Source organism: Osmerus mordax, chromosome 4 (genome assembly GCF_038355195.1).
Source record: "Osmerus mordax isolate fOsmMor3 chromosome 4, fOsmMor3.pri, whole genome shotgun sequence".
NCBI lineage: Eukaryota > Metazoa > Chordata > Actinopteri > Osmeriformes > Osmeridae > Osmerus > Osmerus mordax.
Genome location: NC_090053.1, coordinates 18,522,867 through 18,544,163, shown reverse-complemented (window position 1 = coordinate 18,544,163; position 21,297 = coordinate 18,522,867). Strand labels below are relative to the sequence as shown.

General features: G+C 45.1%; 1 protein-coding gene across 2 annotated transcripts in view; it reads left to right on the top strand.

Moving 5' to 3' along the window:
• Nucleotides 1-21,289, top strand: part of cttnbp2 (cortactin binding protein 2) — a 33,656-nt gene extending 12,367 nt beyond the window's left edge. Inside the window, exons 3-23 of one of the 2 annotated variants that reach the window (XM_067234746.1) lie at nucleotides 4,226-4,453; nucleotides 7,114-8,569; nucleotides 10,334-10,543; nucleotides 10,955-11,054; nucleotides 11,971-12,121; nucleotides 12,316-12,528; nucleotides 12,691-12,808; nucleotides 13,052-13,327; nucleotides 14,398-14,493; nucleotides 14,890-14,969; nucleotides 16,120-16,206; nucleotides 16,346-16,445; nucleotides 16,752-16,910; nucleotides 17,029-17,210; nucleotides 17,487-17,665; nucleotides 17,990-18,195; nucleotides 18,296-18,472; nucleotides 18,556-18,607; nucleotides 19,609-19,720; nucleotides 19,831-19,935; nucleotides 20,083-21,289. In XM_067234746.1, coding sequence (XP_067090847.1) covers nucleotides 4,226-4,453; nucleotides 7,114-8,569; nucleotides 10,334-10,543; nucleotides 10,955-11,054; nucleotides 11,971-12,121; nucleotides 12,316-12,528; nucleotides 12,691-12,808; nucleotides 13,052-13,327; nucleotides 14,398-14,493; nucleotides 14,890-14,969; nucleotides 16,120-16,206; nucleotides 16,346-16,445; nucleotides 16,752-16,910; nucleotides 17,029-17,210; nucleotides 17,487-17,665; nucleotides 17,990-18,195; nucleotides 18,296-18,472; nucleotides 18,556-18,607; nucleotides 19,609-19,720; nucleotides 19,831-19,935; nucleotides 20,083-20,403 — 4,608 coding nt within the window. In that variant the 3' untranslated portion in view covers nucleotides 20,404-21,289. The remainder of the gene's footprint in view (nucleotides 1-4,225; nucleotides 4,454-7,113; nucleotides 8,570-10,333; nucleotides 10,544-10,954; nucleotides 11,055-11,970; nucleotides 12,122-12,315; nucleotides 12,529-12,690; nucleotides 12,809-13,051; nucleotides 13,328-14,397; nucleotides 14,494-14,889; nucleotides 14,970-16,119; nucleotides 16,207-16,345; nucleotides 16,446-16,751; nucleotides 16,911-17,028; nucleotides 17,211-17,486; nucleotides 17,666-17,989; nucleotides 18,196-18,295; nucleotides 18,473-18,555; nucleotides 18,608-19,608; nucleotides 19,721-19,830; nucleotides 19,936-20,082) is intronic. The other variant, XM_067234747.1, reaches the window with a different exon arrangement.
• The last annotated feature ends 8 nt before the right edge of the window (nucleotides 21,290-21,297 follow it).

Sequence of the window (21,297 nt, the reverse complement as noted above, 5' to 3'; positions counted from 1 at the left end):
ATAGATCCCATGTGATTAGGGACGGGATTTGTGAAAGCCCAGTGGAGAGCACCAGATGGCTGATGTTCAGCCTTCACATTACACCCCCATCCATACTGTGTTCTTCCCTCTCTCATTTATACTCATTTACTCGCTCAAACTCATAAAACGTCTTTCCCAGTGAAATTTTTACCACAGTTTCAACTAGGCTAAGGATTGGCCAAGGGACAAGCTGGCACACCATCGTTAAATCAATTATTAAACCCATACAATGAACACAGTTCCACTGACTTCCAGGTAAATTGCACCAGAAGATACCAATTTATGGCCATTTTGGCCACCGTTTGCCATTCTCTCTCTATCCATCTCTCTCTCCCTCTCTCTTCTTCCTTGTAAGTGCACTGTTTATGCTATCCCCCTCACTGTAAATGGTCAGAATGAGAATTGCAACTGTGTGTTTGTAATTCGCCATCCATCTACCGTGCATCTTCACTGTGTTTGTGTAAGTGCGCTCCCAAGTATTTATCCCAGTGTGCACATGCCTGCGACTGGAAACATTATGCCCTTGTTAGGCAACGCTGGGCTTCCCTTGTCTGTACTCTCCCTCTTCTCTTTCTGTCACTCATCTCACATTAGGTTTAAACACCCCGCAGCACCATATTTATCTTGGGCCAAGTTGGTATTCTCCAGGGCTCGACATTAACTTTTTGAGGCACTTGTCCTTTGGACAAGTACTTTAAAGGTCCCATGGCATGCTGTTTTTGGATGCTTTTATATAGGTCTTAGTGGTCCCCTAATACTGTATCTGAAGTCTCTTTCCCGAAATTCAGCCTTGGTGCAGAATTACAGCCACTACGAGCAGTCCCAAAATGAGCTTTCCTTAGGACGTGCTATTTCAGTGTCTGTAGCTTTAAATTCTATGAGGAGGAGAGCGGCGGGGCTAACTGCCATGCTTCGGTCGTTTGCAAGCCATGATGTCTCTCGAGGGAAAAACAATATCGTAGCTAATTCTCATTAGCGGGCCAAATTCTCTGGGCAGGCAAAGCAGACAAAATGGAGGTAACCTTTCCCCTTATGACGACATAAGGGGAAAGGTTCCAGAACCGTTTGAGCTTTCATTTTCTCAAAGGAGGAGAAGAATACCCAGGGCTTGGTTTATAATTATCAAAAATATCTAGCCACTGGGGGACCAAAGGCAGGCTAGGGGAACTCATATTAATGTTAAATAACCTCATAAAGTGACATTTTCATGCCATGGGACCTTTAACGTTTCACTTGTCTATGAACAAAAGTCACTTGTCAGGGTAAAGATAAATCATTTTATAAAAAATTGTGTTGACGTTAGCTAGCTAGCGTCAGCAGCTGTGTACCTAGCAAGAATTAGCTTAATTTGTATCGGTTAAATGTACGTAGTTAAATATCAGCTAATATTCAACTGTAAAGTATACACCTTTTAAAGGATCCCTTGGTAAATCAGCCTCTGCCGAGTAGCAAGGGAAATTGTAGAAAAAGTTAACACCAACATTTAGTGGAAATTACATTGTTATGTCTACAAAATTATTAGTATAAGTTTATCTAGCTTGCAAATACTGAGGATAGCCTACCGAAGTTGAGTTAGCCAATGTCGTTAGCGATGCTAGCTAACATTAGTTTGGTAACGTTAGCTGTATATAACATTTCACTGGGTCTTGCAGCGCTGCTTGATTTACTGAAATTATTATGAAATGTTATGTTCTACTAGCCATTTGCCTACTTTACCAAGTCACTGTATTTCCAAGCCCTGCTAGTGTAGCTAACTGAGACGACACAGTAAATTATTCCTCTTTCAAGTAATAAGCCCCCATTCAAGTGTTGAGCATTAAATTAGCTGCATGGTCTGTAGAGATCTTGGGCCGAAGCCAAGATACTTTGCTAATGCAGAATTCGGTAAAATAAAACATGTAAAATAGACGTAATGAGTGGCACATAACGTGAAGTAACATGGTATTTTATTTTGTTTGAGTTTTCTACAAAAAAATCCACTTGTCCCGGACTAGCGGACAAGCCTTAATGTCGAGCCATGTTCTCTATTCTTTATTTCGTCAGAACATCCACTGATGGGCTCCAGAATATTCTATGGTACTCTTGCATTTCAGTTTTCCCACATTTTAGATGGTCAACACGTTTACATGAAAACCTGTTTGCTGTTTTGTTTCTTCTGGTTATTATCATTTAGCCAGTTTTTGGTCTGCTCTGATGTTTGACAGTTCTTGACAGCTTAACAATTGTATCCTATTAATATGGGACATTTTTGCAATTTCACATAATACAATATTAATAACTTTATTTAATGTAACTGTATAAGTACACCTGTTGAAAGTTTGCTTCAATTACTAATAACAAACAATCAATAAGTGTTGTGTTCCAGTTAGGTGAGCACACAAATGTTCAGCCTATCTACTACTGCCAACTGAGATTGCATTACACCAAACCTCAGTGGTAACATGACCACCCACTTGCTCACAATACTTAATTGTGTAATGTCCCTGTTTTGAAGCACATCCATCTACAGACAAAAACACTCCCTACCTCCATTCCAGCCATGTTATTTAACAGGGGCTGTGACGCTGTAGAGTGGATGCAGCCAGAGCCTGCATGGCTGAGTGGGCACAAATGATCATCTTTTAAAGGCTTTTCTCATGACCGTCCTCTGGGCACAAAGTATTGTGTGTGTGTGTGTGTGTGTGTACACAAAGTGTGTGGCGGCAGATGTTACACAATGAATTTTGGGTACTTAACATTACAGTTTACTACTAGTCTGTGGTAGTGATGCTAATTTGAAATTATTTGCCTATTCACACACACAGCAACTTGGTTATTGGCACTGCACCTGCTAGGGACATCTGTGAGTAGCGTTAAAAGTAGTCTACCACTGTGCAAATCCAGTTTGCAAAAGAAAGAAATATGTTTGGGAGAATAATTTTCACTTACTCATCCAAGACAACTTCAAACCATTAATGACAATCTAGATTGTAAAGGGATCAAAAGTAAACTTTAGTTGGGGATGGGCCGAAGGCGGATCAGCCTTGTGGGGGCGAGGGATGTTATTTTATACTATTATAATTATATTAGTATTCAGTACATTGTGGCATTGGTATCTGGCCGCAGGAGGGATCCCATGTCCTGGGGAGGAGAATGGGAAGAATGTAATGTCTTTATTCTAAACAAACAGGTCCCTTTTAACACAAAAGTTCTACAAATAGACAGCAGAAGAACCATAATGGCTCTTCTAAATGGCTAAATAGCCATCTCTCGTTTTTACAAATAAAATAACAATCACACAATTCGTTTTAAAACAATCTCTTATCCAGTCAAATTCATAGTCGTATGTATTAGCACCGTTTTGATTATGGCTATAACGCAAGAAAACCTTTTCAGTTTTACTGCAGATTTTTTTCGAAAGTACATGCTTCAACTCAAAACAACTAACACAAGCAATTTCTTACTTGAATTCAAATATTCATAGATGCATACAAATCTCACAAAAAAAGTGTAGTTGGCTGGCTAGCATTATTTATTTTGAAATGAGAAAAAACAGACAAGTGTTACATGGCTATCCAGTTAGCCAGGTAAACAATGCTCCCTTTGCACCAACACAACCTTTCACACCTCCCCCCACCACCCTAACTATGTGGAGTCGACTGGCAAATGTTAGCCAACCAGAGCCATCACCCTTGGTTGACAAACAATTGACTGATTTAGCTATTCTATTACTTTATATACATTATAACCCTGCTAACTGATTCATGACATTGTGTAATATCACTCGTAATAAAAACGAATCACTATTTTGGAATTGTAATGCTGACCAAAAACCACATAAAATGATATATATCCAATTATCCTGTTAATGTTCCAATGACAGTTTTACTCCCCTGCGCGGCTGAACAGTGAATCCAATAAGTATTTTACGTTACAGTATGGTAACGTAGATTTTAACGGTCAATCACAGGCAGATGAAATGAGAAACATCTGTGTACAGACATCAATTGCACTTCTTCTATTTACACCTGATAGATTCCTGTGTGTCTAATCCGCTCTGTAGCCTTGCATAAAATGTGGTGGTCCATCAACGACTGTATATTGAGATTGTGTTGAAGAACATGGTAAGAAGAGCAACAGACCTCCCTGGTGAAACAAGCCCATGCTCATGTCACTCTTCTTTTCCACCTCTCTTCCCTCTCCTCCTTCCTCTTCGTCCTCCCAGGCACGGCGGAAGGAGTTGTTCGTTCAGGAGCGCTACAGCCACTTCAGCGTGACAGACCCCTTCCTGGCCTTGCAGAGGGACTTCGAGTGTGTCCCCGGGGGGGACAAAGAGCGCCGGCCTGTAGGCTCCAGCCCCATCTCCGTCCTGGAGGCGGTCATGGCCCACTGCAGGAAGATGCAGGAGAGAATGTCCGCCCAGCTGGCTGCCGCTGAGAGCCGGCAGAAGAGGGTAGGGGAGCCTGGACAGGATGGGTGCAGGAATATGTGGATGTGCGAGTGTGCGAGTGCAGTTACATGTAGATTACCTTGTCTATTCTCACACACGCTCGATGTTCCTCTCTATCTCTCTCTGCTTTTCCAACAGAGGTATTGGATGAGTGTGTAAGAGTGTGCATGAATGAGAAGGCTGGTAAGAGTGGGAGTGGGATGGTGTAAATGTGTGCAAGTTGTTAGCGAAGGTTATTGCGTGTATGTGTCCCTTGCTGTCAGGTGTTATGCTTTGCATGCTGGCTTAAGTGTGTGAAATCAGAGAATGCGTTGGCGACAATGTGTACTTTTTAACAGTTGACCCCTTTGTCCTGTTCCTGAACTCAAAATGCTAGAAACTAGCCACAACTGGGTCTCTAGTCAGTAATGTGGGTTTAGATAATACATTGAGACAGACTACATCTGGATAGCAAGACGAGGTGGAGAGGAAAGAAACAAGGGGAAAATGAAGTGTTTGTATATACTGTAGGAGGGACAGTTAGGAAATATTAGATATTGTTTTGGGAAACCCAATAGTTCCAATGTCGACTTAGCTAAACGCCTTCGTGACCAGTTCTCAGCATCATGACATCACTGGACATTATAGCTAGCTGTTAGATTTGATTCGAGAAATGGTTACAGTCACCCTAAATGTTTAGAGAATCAACTTCCCTTTGAGAGGACAGCCATAGTTCAGGTTTTGACGTTGGTGGGTGAACCTGAGGCAAACACCATCCTCATGGGGTCTTAACCCTCGTGCTGCCTTCGGGTCACATGACCCAAAGGTTCATAACGAACCATCGTTGTGTTTACCCAATTTTACCCAATACAAAAACAAATACAAATAATTTTCTTTTAACCATTCCAATGTGGGGGGTCTGAGACAGCCCGACAGTTAAAAGAAAATGCTTCACTTTGTTTTTGTATGAGGTAAATTTGTCGCAATACGACGGTGGGTCACAATGACTGATGGGTCAGAATGCCCCGAAGATAACACAAGGGTTAAGCTGAAAGCCTAAATACCAGATTTCCTTGGTAGTGTGAATCTCTGTGCAGGAATAAGGATGGCAAGGTGTGATGAGTAAATCATGAGACAGAGAGCAGGTTCCAGCTGATGAGGTAGAAACATGCATGCCGATGATTTCACTTTTACCCTGAAAATGTACATATTTATTGTATAAGTTGTTTAAGTAATATCATTTAATATTGGCATTAGTTTAAGTATTAGCATCCACAAAGCTAACTCTCCTCTACCTACCATTTTTTCACCTTAGTATGTGTTCGTTTGGAACCTCGTTTGTAAAGAATTGTTCTAGTTGTCGTCGATGGAAATCAACCTTCTGGATGATAAACCTGCTGTACTGTACATTATACTACAGGGCCTAGAATAGAGAAATTATTAATGATGTGATCCATTTATAGAACCAGGGCTGTACTATTACCAAGAAGCTGTAGCATTGCAGGAGAAGAATGCCACGACAAACTCACGACTTTAAAACCTATTCATAAAAATGTCATCACATAGCGCCTACTGTCTCGTACAGCAATGAGATGTGTTACTATGTGGATTAGCAAGATGGGTCTACTTCATTGTTGGGGCTTGTTAGAGCAGTGCAGCCAGGCAATTGCTTGGAAAGCCTGACTATGCCTGTGGACACTGGCTGCCAACACAGATCTAACAATAGCATCTCCGCTCCAGATATAGCCCCCCGGGGGGTGTCAAGTCATCGAAAATCATTTGTATATTTAGAAGGTTTGTTACCATCTCTGTTGGTGAGAGAGCTAGTTTAACATTTTTTATTTTTGTGGCCTTTCCCCCTGTTGACTCACAGATTATGTCCAAATGAAGGCCTTTTCCGGCAAATTCCACATGCCCACACAAGTATTGATCACAGAATGCATATTAGTCGTTAGTAGTGCTGTTGAGCATTTCTGTACATTTCTACTGTGTGTACATTTATACAGGTACATTTTCAGTTCATAAAGATAAACTATTGGGTGGAATATGTGTGTATAAAACTTAGTTTCATGTGGTGATTTAAAGCTTGTGAAAAATCTTTAAAAGTAAAGAAAATCACCCTTGACCAATGCACAAGCAAAATGACAGCTCAACTGTAAACAACATGTGCATCCCTGAGCAGGCTGCTTGGGATTCAAACCTCTCATTGTGAAATCTGAATTTGGAACGAAAATTCTGTTTACGGAAGGTAAACATTTGTCTGATTACTGACGTAGACGTGACATGAACGTGTGTGTTTGGATGGTCTCATCCTCCTCCCTCATCCCTCCTCCCTCATCCCTCCTCCCTCATCCCTTCTCCCTCATCTTCCTCCCTCATCCCTCCTCCCTCCTCCTCCTCCCTCATCCCTCCACCCTCATCCCTCCTCCCTCATCCTCCTCCCTCCTCCCTCATCCCTCCTCCCTCATTCCTTCTCCCTCATTCCTCCTCCCTCATTCCTCCTCCCTCATCCCTCCTCCCTCATCCTCCTCCCTCATCCTCTTTGTCTGATGAGGGATTAGGATGCGTGTCTTGAGTGTGTGGCTCGCAGATGCCTTGGCATGTGCGTTAGCATGTCCCTCTGACACACATGCATATCAACCCACCCCCTGACGCAACACTTGTGTCTGCTCCTCCAATCACAGCTGGAGCTGGAGAAGCTGCAGCTGCAGAGCCTGGAGCAGGAGCACCGCAAGCTGACGGCCCAGCTGAAGGACGAGCGGGAGAAGAACAAGCACATCGTCATGATGCTGGTGCGCGAGTGCAAGCAGCTCGCCACCCGCGTCGTGGAGGAGTCGCAGCGCTTCGACGAGATCTCCGCCCGCCTGGACGAGGAGAGCCGCCAGGCCGGCCAGCTGCAGGGGGAGCTGAGCGCCGAGAGGCAGCGCGGGCAGCAGATGGAGGCCAAGATGGAGAAGCAGCTCTCGGAGTTTGACACGGAGCGGGAACAGCTGCGTGCCAGGCTGGGCCGAGAGGAGGCCGAGAGCCAGAGCCTGCGCCAGCAGGTGGAGCGGCTCAGGACAGAACAGGTCGACGTTAAGGACGGTACAAATGTTCCTGTGGCCACCGGTGTTGCCCCTGCCCAACCTCCTGCTGCTACCCCCACAGCCACGGTCGACTCCACTGCCGCAACCAGTCCCCAGGCCAAACCCAAATCCATGGTCTCTATCGCTGTGGCCACAGAACCTATCAGCTCACAGACGGCCTCCTGCCAAGTAGACCTGCCCGCCCCAACAGAGGCTGAGGGTCCTAAGAAGACACCTCTCAATATACCGATCAAACCCACCCCAGCCAACTACGCTGGTCTGAGCCTGCCCAAGTCTGCCGGGGCGGGCCGGGGGCTGGCCCACAGCAGCTCAGCAGTGCTGCCTCAAGCGGAGAACGGAGGCGAGGGGCAGACGCTGCCCCACGGCCTGCCCACTGGGGTGAGCCCGCGCGTCCAGGCCGCCCGCTACAAGTTCCAGGAGCAGGACCAGAACGGCTCCGTCTCCCAGAGCCCACCCGTGCGGGACCTCTCCCCCACCAACCGCGACAACTTTGCCGCCAAGCAACAGGCACGCCACACCGTCACGCAGGTCCTGTCGCGCTTCACCAGTCCTCCGGTTGGAGGCGCGGGCGCGCTGCGCCCAGGCTTGCCCCACTCCACCTCCGAGGGGGGCTCTTTCCCCGGCCGCCTGGGCCACTCCCAGATCGGCCACAAGTCGCCCACTGTGGCCAGGATCGATCGGGGCAACCCGCCGCCCATCCCGCCCAAAAAACCAGGCCTCTCCCAAACCCCTTCTCCCCCTCACCCGCCTATCAAATTGATAGGGGATGGCAGCCGCTCCCCCGGGACGGGGCTAAAGCCGGCCACGCCCCAGCTGCCGCCCAAACCGGCACTGGACCTGGTCCCAGCCCTGACCGCGTCTCAGGTGGGTGCCAGTCCCCCCGTAGCGGGGGGACCGAGGGGGCCACCACTCCCGGCAGCATGTGCAGAGTGCCCCCCCATTGCCAGCGCCGCCACCACTGTCCGTATCCCCTCCGTAAACCCCTCCTCCTCCTCAGCTAGTGCTCCATCTCGTAGCCCTTGTGCCCCAGGCAGCCCCCTGGCAACAGCATCAGGTAAAGGGGCACCACAATCCCCACTGCCTCCCTTCTCTGCTCTATTCTCTTTTCTTGCCAGGTTAGCTAGCCTAGTCTAGCGTTTAGCATTTGCCTCGAAGACAGACAGAAAACGATTAAAAAAACACTGATGTATCCTGATCAGAATAGCATTCAGGTCAGTGGACTTCAGCTTTGCTCTTCCCTTTGCAGTTGACCCTATCCGTCACTCCCACACATGTGACACCATTCCTCTAAACCACTGCTTGAGATCTCATCTCTGTACTTGATACTGCCCACTTTGGGTGCCTTTCTCTAGCCCTTCTGTTCTGTCATGTCAGCCTTCTCAGGTTCCCACAGACTCCATGTCTCTAACACTGTACCGAGGTATGGTCACATGTGAGGCCAGCCCCTAGCACCATGTTACACCCCAGTGTTGAGGCTGTTAGCTTTTCCACAGTTTCCTGGTTATTTGGGTGTGCAGGGTTCCTATGAGTAACCCTCTTCTCTGAAGCTGATGCCAGAGGCTGCTCCTGTTCCTCCCTTCCATTGTCCAATCGCATGCCACGAACCATTCCTAACGTCCCATTTCCTCCCTGCATACTTCCTGTTCTCCCTTCCCACTAACATCTCCCCTTGTGTATTCTTCAAGCAAACTCCTGCACTCATTTGTGATGTTTTATGAAAATGTTTATGCAATGTTACAGGTCGCTGTTTTACTGTATTTAGGATTATTGTTTGAACTGTTGCTTTTATATCAAAGTGAGTACCAGCAAAACTAGGCTGGGCTAACAAGCAATATGCATGTTTGCTCTGCGATTTATTACTTGCAGATGGTTTAAATTCAGATTTAAATGAGGTATTTCCAACAACATTATTCAAATTTAATCTGGTCTGAAACATGGCTACCCCACTCTCTTTTACATTATATTTGGCACATCAATACTTAAAATATGTAAATTGGGGCTGTTCTACAGAAGACTGCTTGGAAATCAAGCCATAGTCCTACCCCACACTAAGTAGACAATTTGGTTTTCTGCTCAAAAGAGCCAGGTAGAATGTTGTAAGTCTCGACGGCAGGGCCTAAAAAAACTGTAACACAGACGGACATTTTGGAAAGCGTGACGGTTTTGGCTGTCGTTACGGATGTCCTTAAAATACTGAACTAGACTTCCCCCTTCCTCCCCCTTCTCTTCTTCTTTTCAGTCACTCAGACGAGGGTGTGCTCGGAAGGTCTTCTGCTCTCTCTGCTCTAAACTGCACATTGTTAACCTGCACGCCCTGAGACACACCAAATAAGCATCATAACTCAAATATGCTGTTAGCTAGCTTTCTTGCAGGTTCCTTCCATAGTCATAGTGGGCATGGGCATTTCCCCATGTAGTAGACAAGGGTAGATTATTATATGGACATTTGTGCTTCTTCTTTGCTATTGTGCACTTTAAATAGTGTTTTGACATACTTGTATTACACTGCTAGATGTGTCTGTGTGCATGTAAGCAACAAAATACCCAAATGTCAAATCATTTGGGTATCTTTATATTGATCAATGATTAATTAATGACAAATCGGTTGATGGATAGATTAGTGGCTGGATGTTAGGTTTAGCAGGCATCTGGTAAGATAGTTACCATGATCAATGCCAAAAGCCCACAACAATTCCGTAAATAAAGTAGGCTGTACTGCACAACTGTGCATCCCCATTCCGTTGATCTCAGGTGTTCCACAGTACCACGATCTGGCCTCCTCACGTCTAAATAACCACATTCCACTTTCACCTCGCAGGCTGGCGTCCCTCCTTAGTCCCCTCGCTAACCTGCGGTGGGCCCGTTGCCCTGGACAACGAGCGCCCCCTGCTCCTCCAAGCTGCTTCCCAGGGAAATGTCACTTTAATGTCAATGCTGCTTAACCCAGATACAATGGATAATACTACTACTCACCTTGAAGACCACCCAACCTCTGCCTTGTTTGCTGCTGCTCAAAATGGACACACAGGTACTGGCCTAGACCCCAGTCTATGTATATTTTGGACTGATGAAGACTATTGATTTATTCAGGGTTGAATTTTTTTTTAACTATTACTTCTGTTCGTTAGTACTTTATTAGTTGCAATTGAAGTTAAACCCTATGGTGATGATGTGGGATCATGATGTGGCAAGTAAACCTGTTTAGCATGTTGTGGCATGCTTGAGTAATATTTTGATACATCCTTGGGTTCAAACGGTTTCAGGCACACAGCGTGCGGATGTATCAAGGTGAGCTTTGAGAGCACGCGATGTTTTGATGATCAAAAGTGCAAAAGTACATTAAAGACAGCTGTGAAACCTCAGTGTCACTTGGAGGAGAGATCATTTAGACAACAGGGCTTAACTTCTCTTAACTTCACTTAACTCCCCCATCCCACAGACTGCGTTAAGCTACTTTTGACTTCAGGGGGGACTGCTGATGTTGCTGATGAAAACGGTTTTACTCCTTTACACTATGCTGCCGCTCATGGCCACCACAGGTAAGTGTGTGAAGCCCTCAACCAATTTGTATCCATACAAAGAACGTTTTCCAAAATATCCTGCATACTGGTGTTTTCTTCCATCCACTGCATTTCCCCACACAATTCCAGTAGCTGTATGTCTGTGAAAGTACAGTAGTTAACAGGTACATGCAAGATGGTTCTTGAGGAAACCTGGCCTTTGATCCTTCGGCTCATAAGTCAAGTTTGAGTAGGTTGGCAGATTTAGATGCCAACCTTTTAGATGCAGGAGACTTTGCACTAAGGGGAAGTTAGGCATGGGCTTACTATCAAACATCTTCACTTAGAGAGAGGGTCATCTCTTTTACGTTGTCCTTTGTCTTGGTAACGGGACTTTAGGATAAACACCAGGGCGAAACAGCATCACTTTCTCCAGTAATAATATTCACATTAATGTAGCCTAATCACACAAATAACGTGGTCAATGCACACAAATTAAATGATATTTTCAGAATATTAAGCACTGTATATTAGTATTAACAGTATATTAGTATAACAGTATATGGAATCAGGAAAATGATAGAAGAGGGAATACATTAGGTGTTTGCAGGTGGATCCACTTTCCAGCCACCATCAGATCAGTCTTGGACGGTACTCTTATGTTCTTTGTTTTATTCATACTTTATCTTTTATTTATTTTAGGAGGATTAGGGATAGCCCTCATAACAACCCACATATAGGACTTAGGGTTAACTAACTAGTCCAAGTTGAGTTGACTTTAAGGTAGTGTGACTGAATCGTGGTCTCTATCACTTGTCAGCATTGACAGCTTTATTCAGAATCCATCTCCTATTCCATAATTATGAAATAACGAATAAATCCAACTTGCTTTAGGCTTTTATTAGGCATAGCCAAAGTGTGCATTCACGTAACCATCTCTCCTCTCACCAAACAGGTGTGTTGACGTTCTAGTGGGAGTTGGGAGTGATGTGAACCAGGGAGCAGTAGGAGGACAGACCCCTCTCTACATGGCCAGCGCTGCAGGGAGGCTGGAGTGTGTCCAGGCCCTGCTCAACGCAGGGGCAGATAGTTCACGAGCCTCAACCGTACGTTTCTCCCATTATTTTCCCCACAAATATCCCAGTTGTCCTTAACCGACCTCAAGGACCTTGTATTCCATACAAACGTTACCTGGGATTAACCTTGATGTCCTGCAGTGCCCCACTCCAAATCTGGTGTAGGATACAAATGTACATTATTTTCACGAAAAGGAAAGGTGACGTTTGTGTGTGACCCACAGGACAGCTGCACGGCGCTTCACGCAGCAGTCAGCTCAGGACATGTTGACACACTGCGGCTCCTCCTCTGCCGCCCAGACCTTCACCACACCGACATCCCCAACTCCGACTCGAACCTCCACAACCATGCCCCGGTCCTGTCCAGTGCAGTGCTAAACCAGGCCAACTGTGAGGGCTGGACCGCTGCCCACATCGCTGCTGCTAGGGGCTTTAAGGTAGCCCACCTCTTACAGTACGCACAGAGAGGGAAATTCCCCTCCTCTGCTTTCAGAAATGTTCTTCCTGGGATCACACACATGCCCCCCCCCCACACACACACTCAAACACTTTCTATTCTGAAACTTTGATGTTTGTAGCTCATTTCTTTGTGTATCTAGGACTGCCTAGAGGTGCTGTGTAGCCACAGCGAGCAGGACATTGAGAGGAGAGACAATTGGAACCGCACCATCCATGACGTGGCCACGGACGACTGCAAAGACCTGCTGGAGAACCTGCGTGAGTAGAGGAACAGACAGGCCAAGGACACGTGTGCACATGCTTCTGTGTGGGATTTTTCTAGTATACAGGGCTTCACTGACAGTTGGGTACATTGTTAGTGGTAATTCTTTTTGTTTTGTTTTTGTGGGACTGCTTTACTCCCCTACTTTAACTTTGATAATCCGTTAAGGTAACCACAGTCCTCTGGCTTTCTTCCTCCCCTTGTCTTTATATTCCCTGCCCCCCCTCCCCCGCCTACAGACTCCTACAGAGTGTCTGTCTGTGTCCAGATGCCGGAAAGTATCAGAAAGCCCCTTTGTCCCAAGGTCCCTGCAGAAGAGGTGTCTTTGAGTGTGCTGGGCTGTGTGCATGTCCACCCCGGCACGTCCTGGGCTGAGCTGAGTCATGCCCTGGGCCTGGCCCTGAACTCCCACCTCCAGCTGCTCTGCGGAGAGCAAACCGCCAACGCACAAGTCAGGGACGGCGTGCACACACACCTGGGGCTCACACCTGCCAGCATCGCCTCAGGGCTCATAGGTAAGGGCTGCCGTTTAGACGCCCAAAAGCTGGCAGGCAGTTTGTACACAAGCCTGTGGCAGAAACACATGAACGATTTCATAACTGTGTGTCTATATGTGTCTGTGTTCCTAATGCCTTTTCCCTAGCTGCACGTTTACCAAAAGAGTTGCCTGCTATTTGAAAGGATATCCCAAACATTGGGCAGGTTATTCTTAGGCTCAGTCTGTTATCTTAGACGCGTCCCCCACAAGTCTGACAGCCAAGTTTACCATGGTGTCTCATGCTATTTTTAAAGACTTTGCACCGTCCAAACAGCTGCTGCCCCCAATTGCATCCTTACAGTTCAAGTTATAATTTCCTCCCCTGTCAGCAATCTGACAGGGGAAGGAGGTGAATGATTCTGAATGTAGGACTGGTTCCTGTGCTTTAGTCCTGTGTGAAAGGAGTGGGAGATTCGGAACCGTGTGTTTTGGGGGATCACCTTGTGTTCACTTATCTGTCATCAAACTCTCATTGAAGTAAAGTCAGAAATGTAACACAGTCAATAAGCTTACATATATATATATTTACCATTATTTCGTTTCTGAGCTATTTGCGGATTTACTTTATGAATCATTTCCACTTGAAACATTCCTTCCGAATCATCACTTGCATCGTCGTATACAGATTAAAGTCCAGCCACCTTCAAGGGTGACACTTTTCCAATAGACAGGATGTAGGAATACATAAAGGACAATTAGGAGAGTCGGATGAGATGGATGGGGTATTCATTATGGATGAGATGGTGGTAAAAGAGGAGTGGAAGACCTGGGGGAAAGATCACACATCCGTAACACCCAGATCCGTAACACCCAGATGGTTTCTGGAGTTGTCCTCACCTTGAGCGGTGTGTGTGTGCGCATGCGCGTGCCTGCCTTTCCATTTGTATTTACATTTTTGGTACGTTTTAAAATTGTATTTAAAGGGCTGGCTGTGGTATTTGCTTGAGTATGCATACTTGTGAGTAGACTTTATAGTATGTAATGCTGTGAGCGTTTCAGTACTATATCGCCAATGTTCCTCTTGTCTCTCTGGTTCCATTGTTGTAGGCGACACTGTGTGGTTGCCAGGTCAGGAGCTGTCACGCCCCCCTTGGGACCTGGTCAGGAAACCTCTGTGCCAGCGCATCATCCTTCGACTGAAAGGTACTTGGCAACCCTATTTCCATCTCTGAATAGATTGCCCAAATTAGAATTAACTCCCTCACTAAAAAGTCTTGCTAATTATTGTTTGGATAATTGTTCTTTCACTGATTATCGACTTGTTGACTGTCTACACATTTTCAAGATTGTATTTGATTTTAAGTTAATGTTTGCTGTTCTGTGGGCATTTTTTTCTACATCTGTAGTTGGGTGAAGAGATGCAGTTTGTTTCTTTCAACCTTAACTTTTTATTTTTTTGTTTGTCTGGCTCTTCTGGCTGTTGACCTCAGAACCCTGTGTTTTTACTGCATAGTAATTGCAGAAAAACGCAAGCTGTTTAAAATGTAAAGTGTTTGTGTGTTCTTGTTGCTAAGCCGGCTGGTTGTCTGTATCTGACAGGTCTGTCAGAGTCCTGTGTGGACGAACTGGCCCTGGAATCTCTCATCCCTCTTCAGCTGCTTCAGAACTACATCCGCTTGGTACGCACACACGCACACGCTCTCTCACTCACTCTCTCACACACACACACACACACACACACAGTATATACACTACAGAGAGAAAGAGAAGAACAGTAGAGTAGAGGGGACAGGTTGAATAAAAGAACAGAGGGAAATTGTCCCCAAAAAATTAACTGACAATCAAAAGCGGATGTGGGAAATTCTTGAACAGGGTCTGGGAAGTTCGGTGTGCTAGGATGCCCCCTGCTGGTGACATGATCTGTATTTTGTGTTTCCAGAATAGCAGAATAGACCTGGGGCCTTTACAACAAAGCAATTTCAACACATCAAGGATTTTTTTTGTTAGCTGTTTTCACTAAGCCTAAAAACTGTAATCAACCACAAACCGTGTCACAATAGTAGTTTTCAGCTTGTCAAGGCAACGCAGGTTTTCAGAATCTAGCTACGAGTGCGTTTACGTGTAGGGGCGGTGTTTGCAATGTGAGCAATCACAAACATGGACACGTCTGCCAAACCTGCTTATTTTACAAGAGAAGCAAACTATAATATAAAAAATATGAAGAATTAATTATAATTCCAGGCAAGAAGTAAGACAGTTGTTTTTGCCAAAGGCAGGAAGAAAATTGCAGAAAGAAAGGAGGCTTGCAAAATATTGCTGACTGGGAATGCATAACTTAATAGGCTTGTCAATATTGTCGTCCCATCATTAAGGCACAAGTAGATCTGACTATAATAACAATCATGTCCATTAAATTGATGTGTTACTTGGATGTATTCATATTCATGTAAGGTAAGCCATTCCCTCTGCCGACAAGCTATTTCTTTTATATAGATACTCGCCAGGAAAATATAAACGGTTTGGTCTCTATACTCCTTAAACGTGTGTCAATCAACCAGCTAGCTGTCAGGAGGCAGTACAGTGCCTCCTCCAGAACAGTGTGGAGGAACCCTTGAATAGTCACCGAGGGATGTAATCACATCACTGTGTAGCTGTTCTTTACTAATGACCAGTTCTACCCAGGAGGCTTCTTGTGTTGCTTGGAAGTACATTATTCAAACCATTATTACACAACCATTTCATTCTTCCACTTAAAATGATGTGTTCTTCCGCATAATCCGCCTAGTGTTAATGCAGTCGTAGTTTATTCTCTGTATTTCGTTCCCTCAGGTGGAGCAGTACCGCAACGTCATCTTCCACGGTCTGGAGGGCAGCTGCCAGGAGTACCTGGCCAATCAGATCTCTCGCTGCATCAAGGTAACACCACAGATCACACCCCTACCGGCCAGCCTCTGTGTTTGTGTTTTCATTCATATTCATATTGTCTTTGGTTTCATAATGTCCATAGCTATTAGCTGCCTGTCCTTTCAATGACAACTGTTCCTTTGTCCCCTAGCAAAAGCAGGAAGTGGCGGGTGTGGGCTGTGACATCATCAGGGTGGAGGTAGACAGGAGTCTTTGTAAGGAACAGCTCGTGGAGACATTCATCAACTGTGGTGAATATACCATTTATACACCAACTGTTGGAAGTTGAAAGATACTTAAGATGTCTAATTGAAGTTGTAAATAGGGAGTCAGGTGGCTGAGTGGTTATGGAGTCGGGCTCGTAATCTGAAGGTTACCGGTTCGATTCCCAGCTGTGAAATGACGTTGTGTCCTTGGGCAAGGCACTTCACCCTACTTGCCTAGGGGGTAATGTCCCTGTGCTTACTGTAAGTCGCTCTGGATAAGAGCGTCTGCTAAATGACTAAATGTAAATGTAAATAGTAAGGTTGAATCCTCTCTGGGTCTCTCTGTCTCAGGATTCCTGGTGCCGGTGTCTGGCGTGTGCAGCAGCAGCAGGTGTGTGGTGGTCCTGTTGGAGGGTCTGGAGAAGGCCTGCTCCTTGACCGAACTCCTGGGGGACCTGTGTGAGGCCCTGGAGAACCGAGGCACGGCGTACCTGCTGCCCCTGCCACACGGTGAGGCTCCCCGGGCCACTTCCAACCTGCATGCTATCAATCTCAGGTGAATTCGGACAAGGATAGGAATCCAATGATGAGTGAAAACCAACTTATTTTCTTTTTCTCAACCAATCAGCCCAAGCCGGCCTGCACCATTTCCAGGAGGGCGGTTTTCTGATTGGCACGCTGTCCAAGTCCCGCCTCCAAGGCTCGGAGCTTCGTCTCCAGCAGCACTTCCGCTGGGTGACCCTGCGATGGGACGCTGAGCCGCTGCATGGCCTTCTGGGAAGGCACCTTCGCCGGAAACTGCTCCACAAGGTGAAACATGGGGGGTATTTCATTAATATAATCCCTATAATGTTGTAGAGTATTACAACATTTTTGCAAGCAATGGTGTTAAAGGTGAAGTGGATTTATTATAACATTTATTATATCATGGATTACAGTGCCAGATCCTAAAGTTTTACTGCATTCTCAATATTATTTTATGGTTGTGATCCCATGAAACCACATTCAGCCTGTTTGTCATTGCTTGTCGACAGAATGGTTCATATTCTGGCACTACCCAAACCTCCCTTTACCTTTTCTGCCCAGATGCAAGGTTGTGCCGGGGATCCTGAGGGCCTGCTTGAGAAGACCCTGGGCTGGGTGAGCAATGTGTGGCAGCAGCTCAACGCCTGCCTCTCCCGTCTGGGGACTCACGAGGCCCTGCTTGGACCCCAGCTCTTCCTCTCCTGCCCTGTGGTCCCCGACAATTCTCTGGCCATTGTCAAGTAAGTGTGTGTGTTCTTTACACTCATACACTTGACTTGTACTACAGTTTAGGTTTTCCATATTAATGTATGCGAGCTGTTCTTACATTTATATTTTAGTCATTTAGCAAACGCTCTTATCCAGAGCGACTTACAGTAAGTACAGGGACATTCCCCCGAGGCAAGTAGGGTGAAGCGCCTTGCCCAAGGACACAACGTCATTTCGCACGGCCGGGTATCGAACTGGCAACCTTCAGATTACTAGCCCGATTCCCTCACCGCTCAGCCACCTGCCCCCCACATCCCTTGCATTCTTCATCCCTTGTGTCTATGCGTGTCCTCCAGGTGGCTGGCCGGGTTGTGGAACCTCGTGGTGGTCCCTCGCGTGGAGGAGGCCATCGTCTCCCGCGTGACGGTCAAACGCTCTCCGGCCCAGCGACCGTCCCCTGGTGATCAGGGCCTCAGTCGGGGCGAGCAGGCGGTGGTCAAAGCTGCTCTCAGCATCCTGGTCAACAAGGCTGTGCTGCATGGCTGCCCCCTGCCGTGTCACGGTGGGCACATGAAAAGTGTGTGTGTGTCATTTTCAGGGGATGCGTTATTTCTGCCGAATGAAGGGGTTTGAATCCGTGTCGCACATCTCCCCCTCCACAGAGATCGCTCGGCACCTGTTGGAGTTCAGGGGAGGGACCTTCCCTGTGTCAACCATCGGCTCCTGCAAAGGAAGTGGCAGCAGGAAGGGGAGGGACTGCAACATGTGGAGAAGAGCCAGCACCAGCCCAAGAAAAAAGGGGAGGACTTTGACGAACTGGAGTGGTTCTCTCCGAGAGGGTAAGGAGGAGACTAGTCATCTTACGCAGCTGAGGAGGACATTTCTTTGTTCTTTATCCATATTTTGTGTCCTCTCATTACAGGGTCACTGTCCAACACTGATGTCCGCTTCATTAACAACGGCAACAGCCAAAGGTCAGTGTTTGCCTCCATTTGACTGAGTACTCAGAAACATGGCTGTCACGTATTTCACATGAAATAGATGGCATTCCTGATGGAACACAGACGTTATAAGACTTCAGCACAGCAGTTATTTTTTTATTACCATAATTTTTAAATGGTTGGCACCACTGGCTCTTGTCACTTTTAAAATATTTGCTCAATCCACCGTAATCTTTTTTCATTTGTAAATTGGATCCTTAATGTACAATGTCCCATCATTGTGTTGGATGATATGATGAATAACAAAAAAATTCCATTCAGTCATCTATGATCCTAAAACTGTTAGTCAAGATGGGGATCATTCCTTTCAGCCAGTCATTATAATTTGAAATGATGGCTTTGTCAAATTAATCACATCGGAAAATAAGTCGTCCAAAGTTGTGTCCCTTTTGGAATGAGACCCATTCCAAGGGCAGACTGATGTGAGTCTGGTCTCTATGTATAGATACATTTACTGCATACTGATGTGAAAGTACATACACTAAAGAGCAGACAGTGCTTCAATATTAAATCATGAAAGCTAGTGACCCAAAGAAAAAACATTAAATGGTGTTACATCATACTTCAGTGATCATAGAGTTCACAGCACAATGTCACCACATTACTTTTATTTTGATCTAACTTTGTAATTCCTATGCTTGCTCTAGCATTGCATTTACATATCTGTTCACTTTGTTAATGCAGCCCACATGTCAGATGAAACTCAAGTGCAGCACTACAAAATAACGTGTAACAACTGGACATGCCCACGAAACGCCTAATTTTTTATATAATACTTTGTCTTAATATTAGCATTCTGAAATGTTTGCAATATCCTGTCCAATGTTTGCTTTGAAAGTAGTCGGTGTATGTTCAGAGATTTTTATTTTTTAAAGGAATCCAACTGGCTCAGTGACATGACAGTAGGCTACTACACATGAGCTCATTCTGATATTAGACTGACTAGAGTGATCAGGTTTTTGTGTGTGTGGCAGGCTGGTGGATGGAGACCTTGTCAATTTGTCTCTCTGCTCTGATGACGACACTGAACTGATCCGAGAACTGCAGACCATGTGCACCAGCAAATCAGAACCTGACATCAGCAAGGTAGTGTACTATCCTACTGTACCTCTGACTTTACCTCAGTTTTATGTCTTACTACTTCGTGATATGTCTATGTTTCAATGAACAATTGAAATGCCCAATTTTCATTGTAGATTGCCCAGTCAAAGGATGAATTTTTAGTCTTCTCTGGCTCTCCAAGTAGACAATCACTACATAAGACTGACCACAAGACAACCGCTCAACTGCGACCACAAACTGTAAGATATATATGTATATATACGTATATCCAGCAGGGTTGCTGATAGAGATTCTGGCACACACAATTTTTCTGAATATGAGTTATAATCACATTTTATAATAATTTTACATTCTGCTCATTACTGTCTTTTTTTCCCCTTTGGCAGACTAGCATCCATCACGCAAACCAAAGCCCAGCTAACGCAGCCCAAAGCCACGAGAGGCGATCTGCCTCCAGGCCCAAATCCCAGCTCCCTGTCCCCAGCAGCAGGGGGCAGCCACCACGACCCAGCAGCAGCAGCAGCACCTCCACCCCCAACCAGGCGAATGGCAATCGCAACGCAGCTGAGACCAGAACCGAACCCAGCAGCAAAACAAGGCATGTACTGCCCAGCAACAACAACTTCAACAAGAACAACCAACGACAGGAGGATATTTGGATCCTACATGGAGACCTGCATGAAAACGGCAACAATGACAAGTTCTAGAACCCTGTACTCCACCTGCCCACAGTTCCTTTACAAAGTCCCTCCATGTAAAGTTAGGGTTATGAAGACCTCTTAGTATTTGTACTTGTTTTATGTACTCGTTACACTGTATAACAATGTGTACTTGGGGACCATAGTTTTATTATATTACAGTATTGAAGTATTGAATGGAAAAAATACATTTGCAGGGAATAATGTAAAAAAGAAGTAAAACAAGTTTTGCCTTTTGGTAAAAGTGTTTTGGATTAAAGAGCGAACAGTCGGTTTTTGCTATTAAGTATTTTTGAAGTGTTTTATGTTAAATAGTTGCAAGTTCAATTTAAATACTGTTAAATAAAATCAGGGTTTTACCAAATCTTTGTAAATAAGAATTAGTAACTTTAATGGTATATAGATTGGTGTATGTGGTACTATGCTTGTAAAAAACTATATAGTGAAGATAAACTGATGAAAATAAAACTTGTACATATGTTTGTAATATGAAAATTTGGTTCATAACTTTCACTTGTTTCAAAGTGAATAGAATCTGGCAATAAGTAACATAATTCCAAACTTATTTTTTTTCTCCCCCAACCGTAAGCCATAATAAATATTTACACGACCCATAATTCCATCAGAGTTATGGTTGTTTTTCTTTGACTTCTGTTGAGCCCGAAACAAAAATTTAAATATATAAAAGCATTTTTGGTTTGTTTGCCTTCTTTGTTTCCTTCTTTACATTTGTGTTTAAAGTTTTTTTTTCCAAGAAGGAAAATGTGTTTTTTTTGAGTCAACATTTGTAATGCGTACAGGAAATATTTCAGCCTCTGATGTTGATCTGTATAATAGATGTTTAAAGAAATGTCCAGCTTCCTTTCAGCACAACCATTAAACTGCACTGTTGACCCCACAATG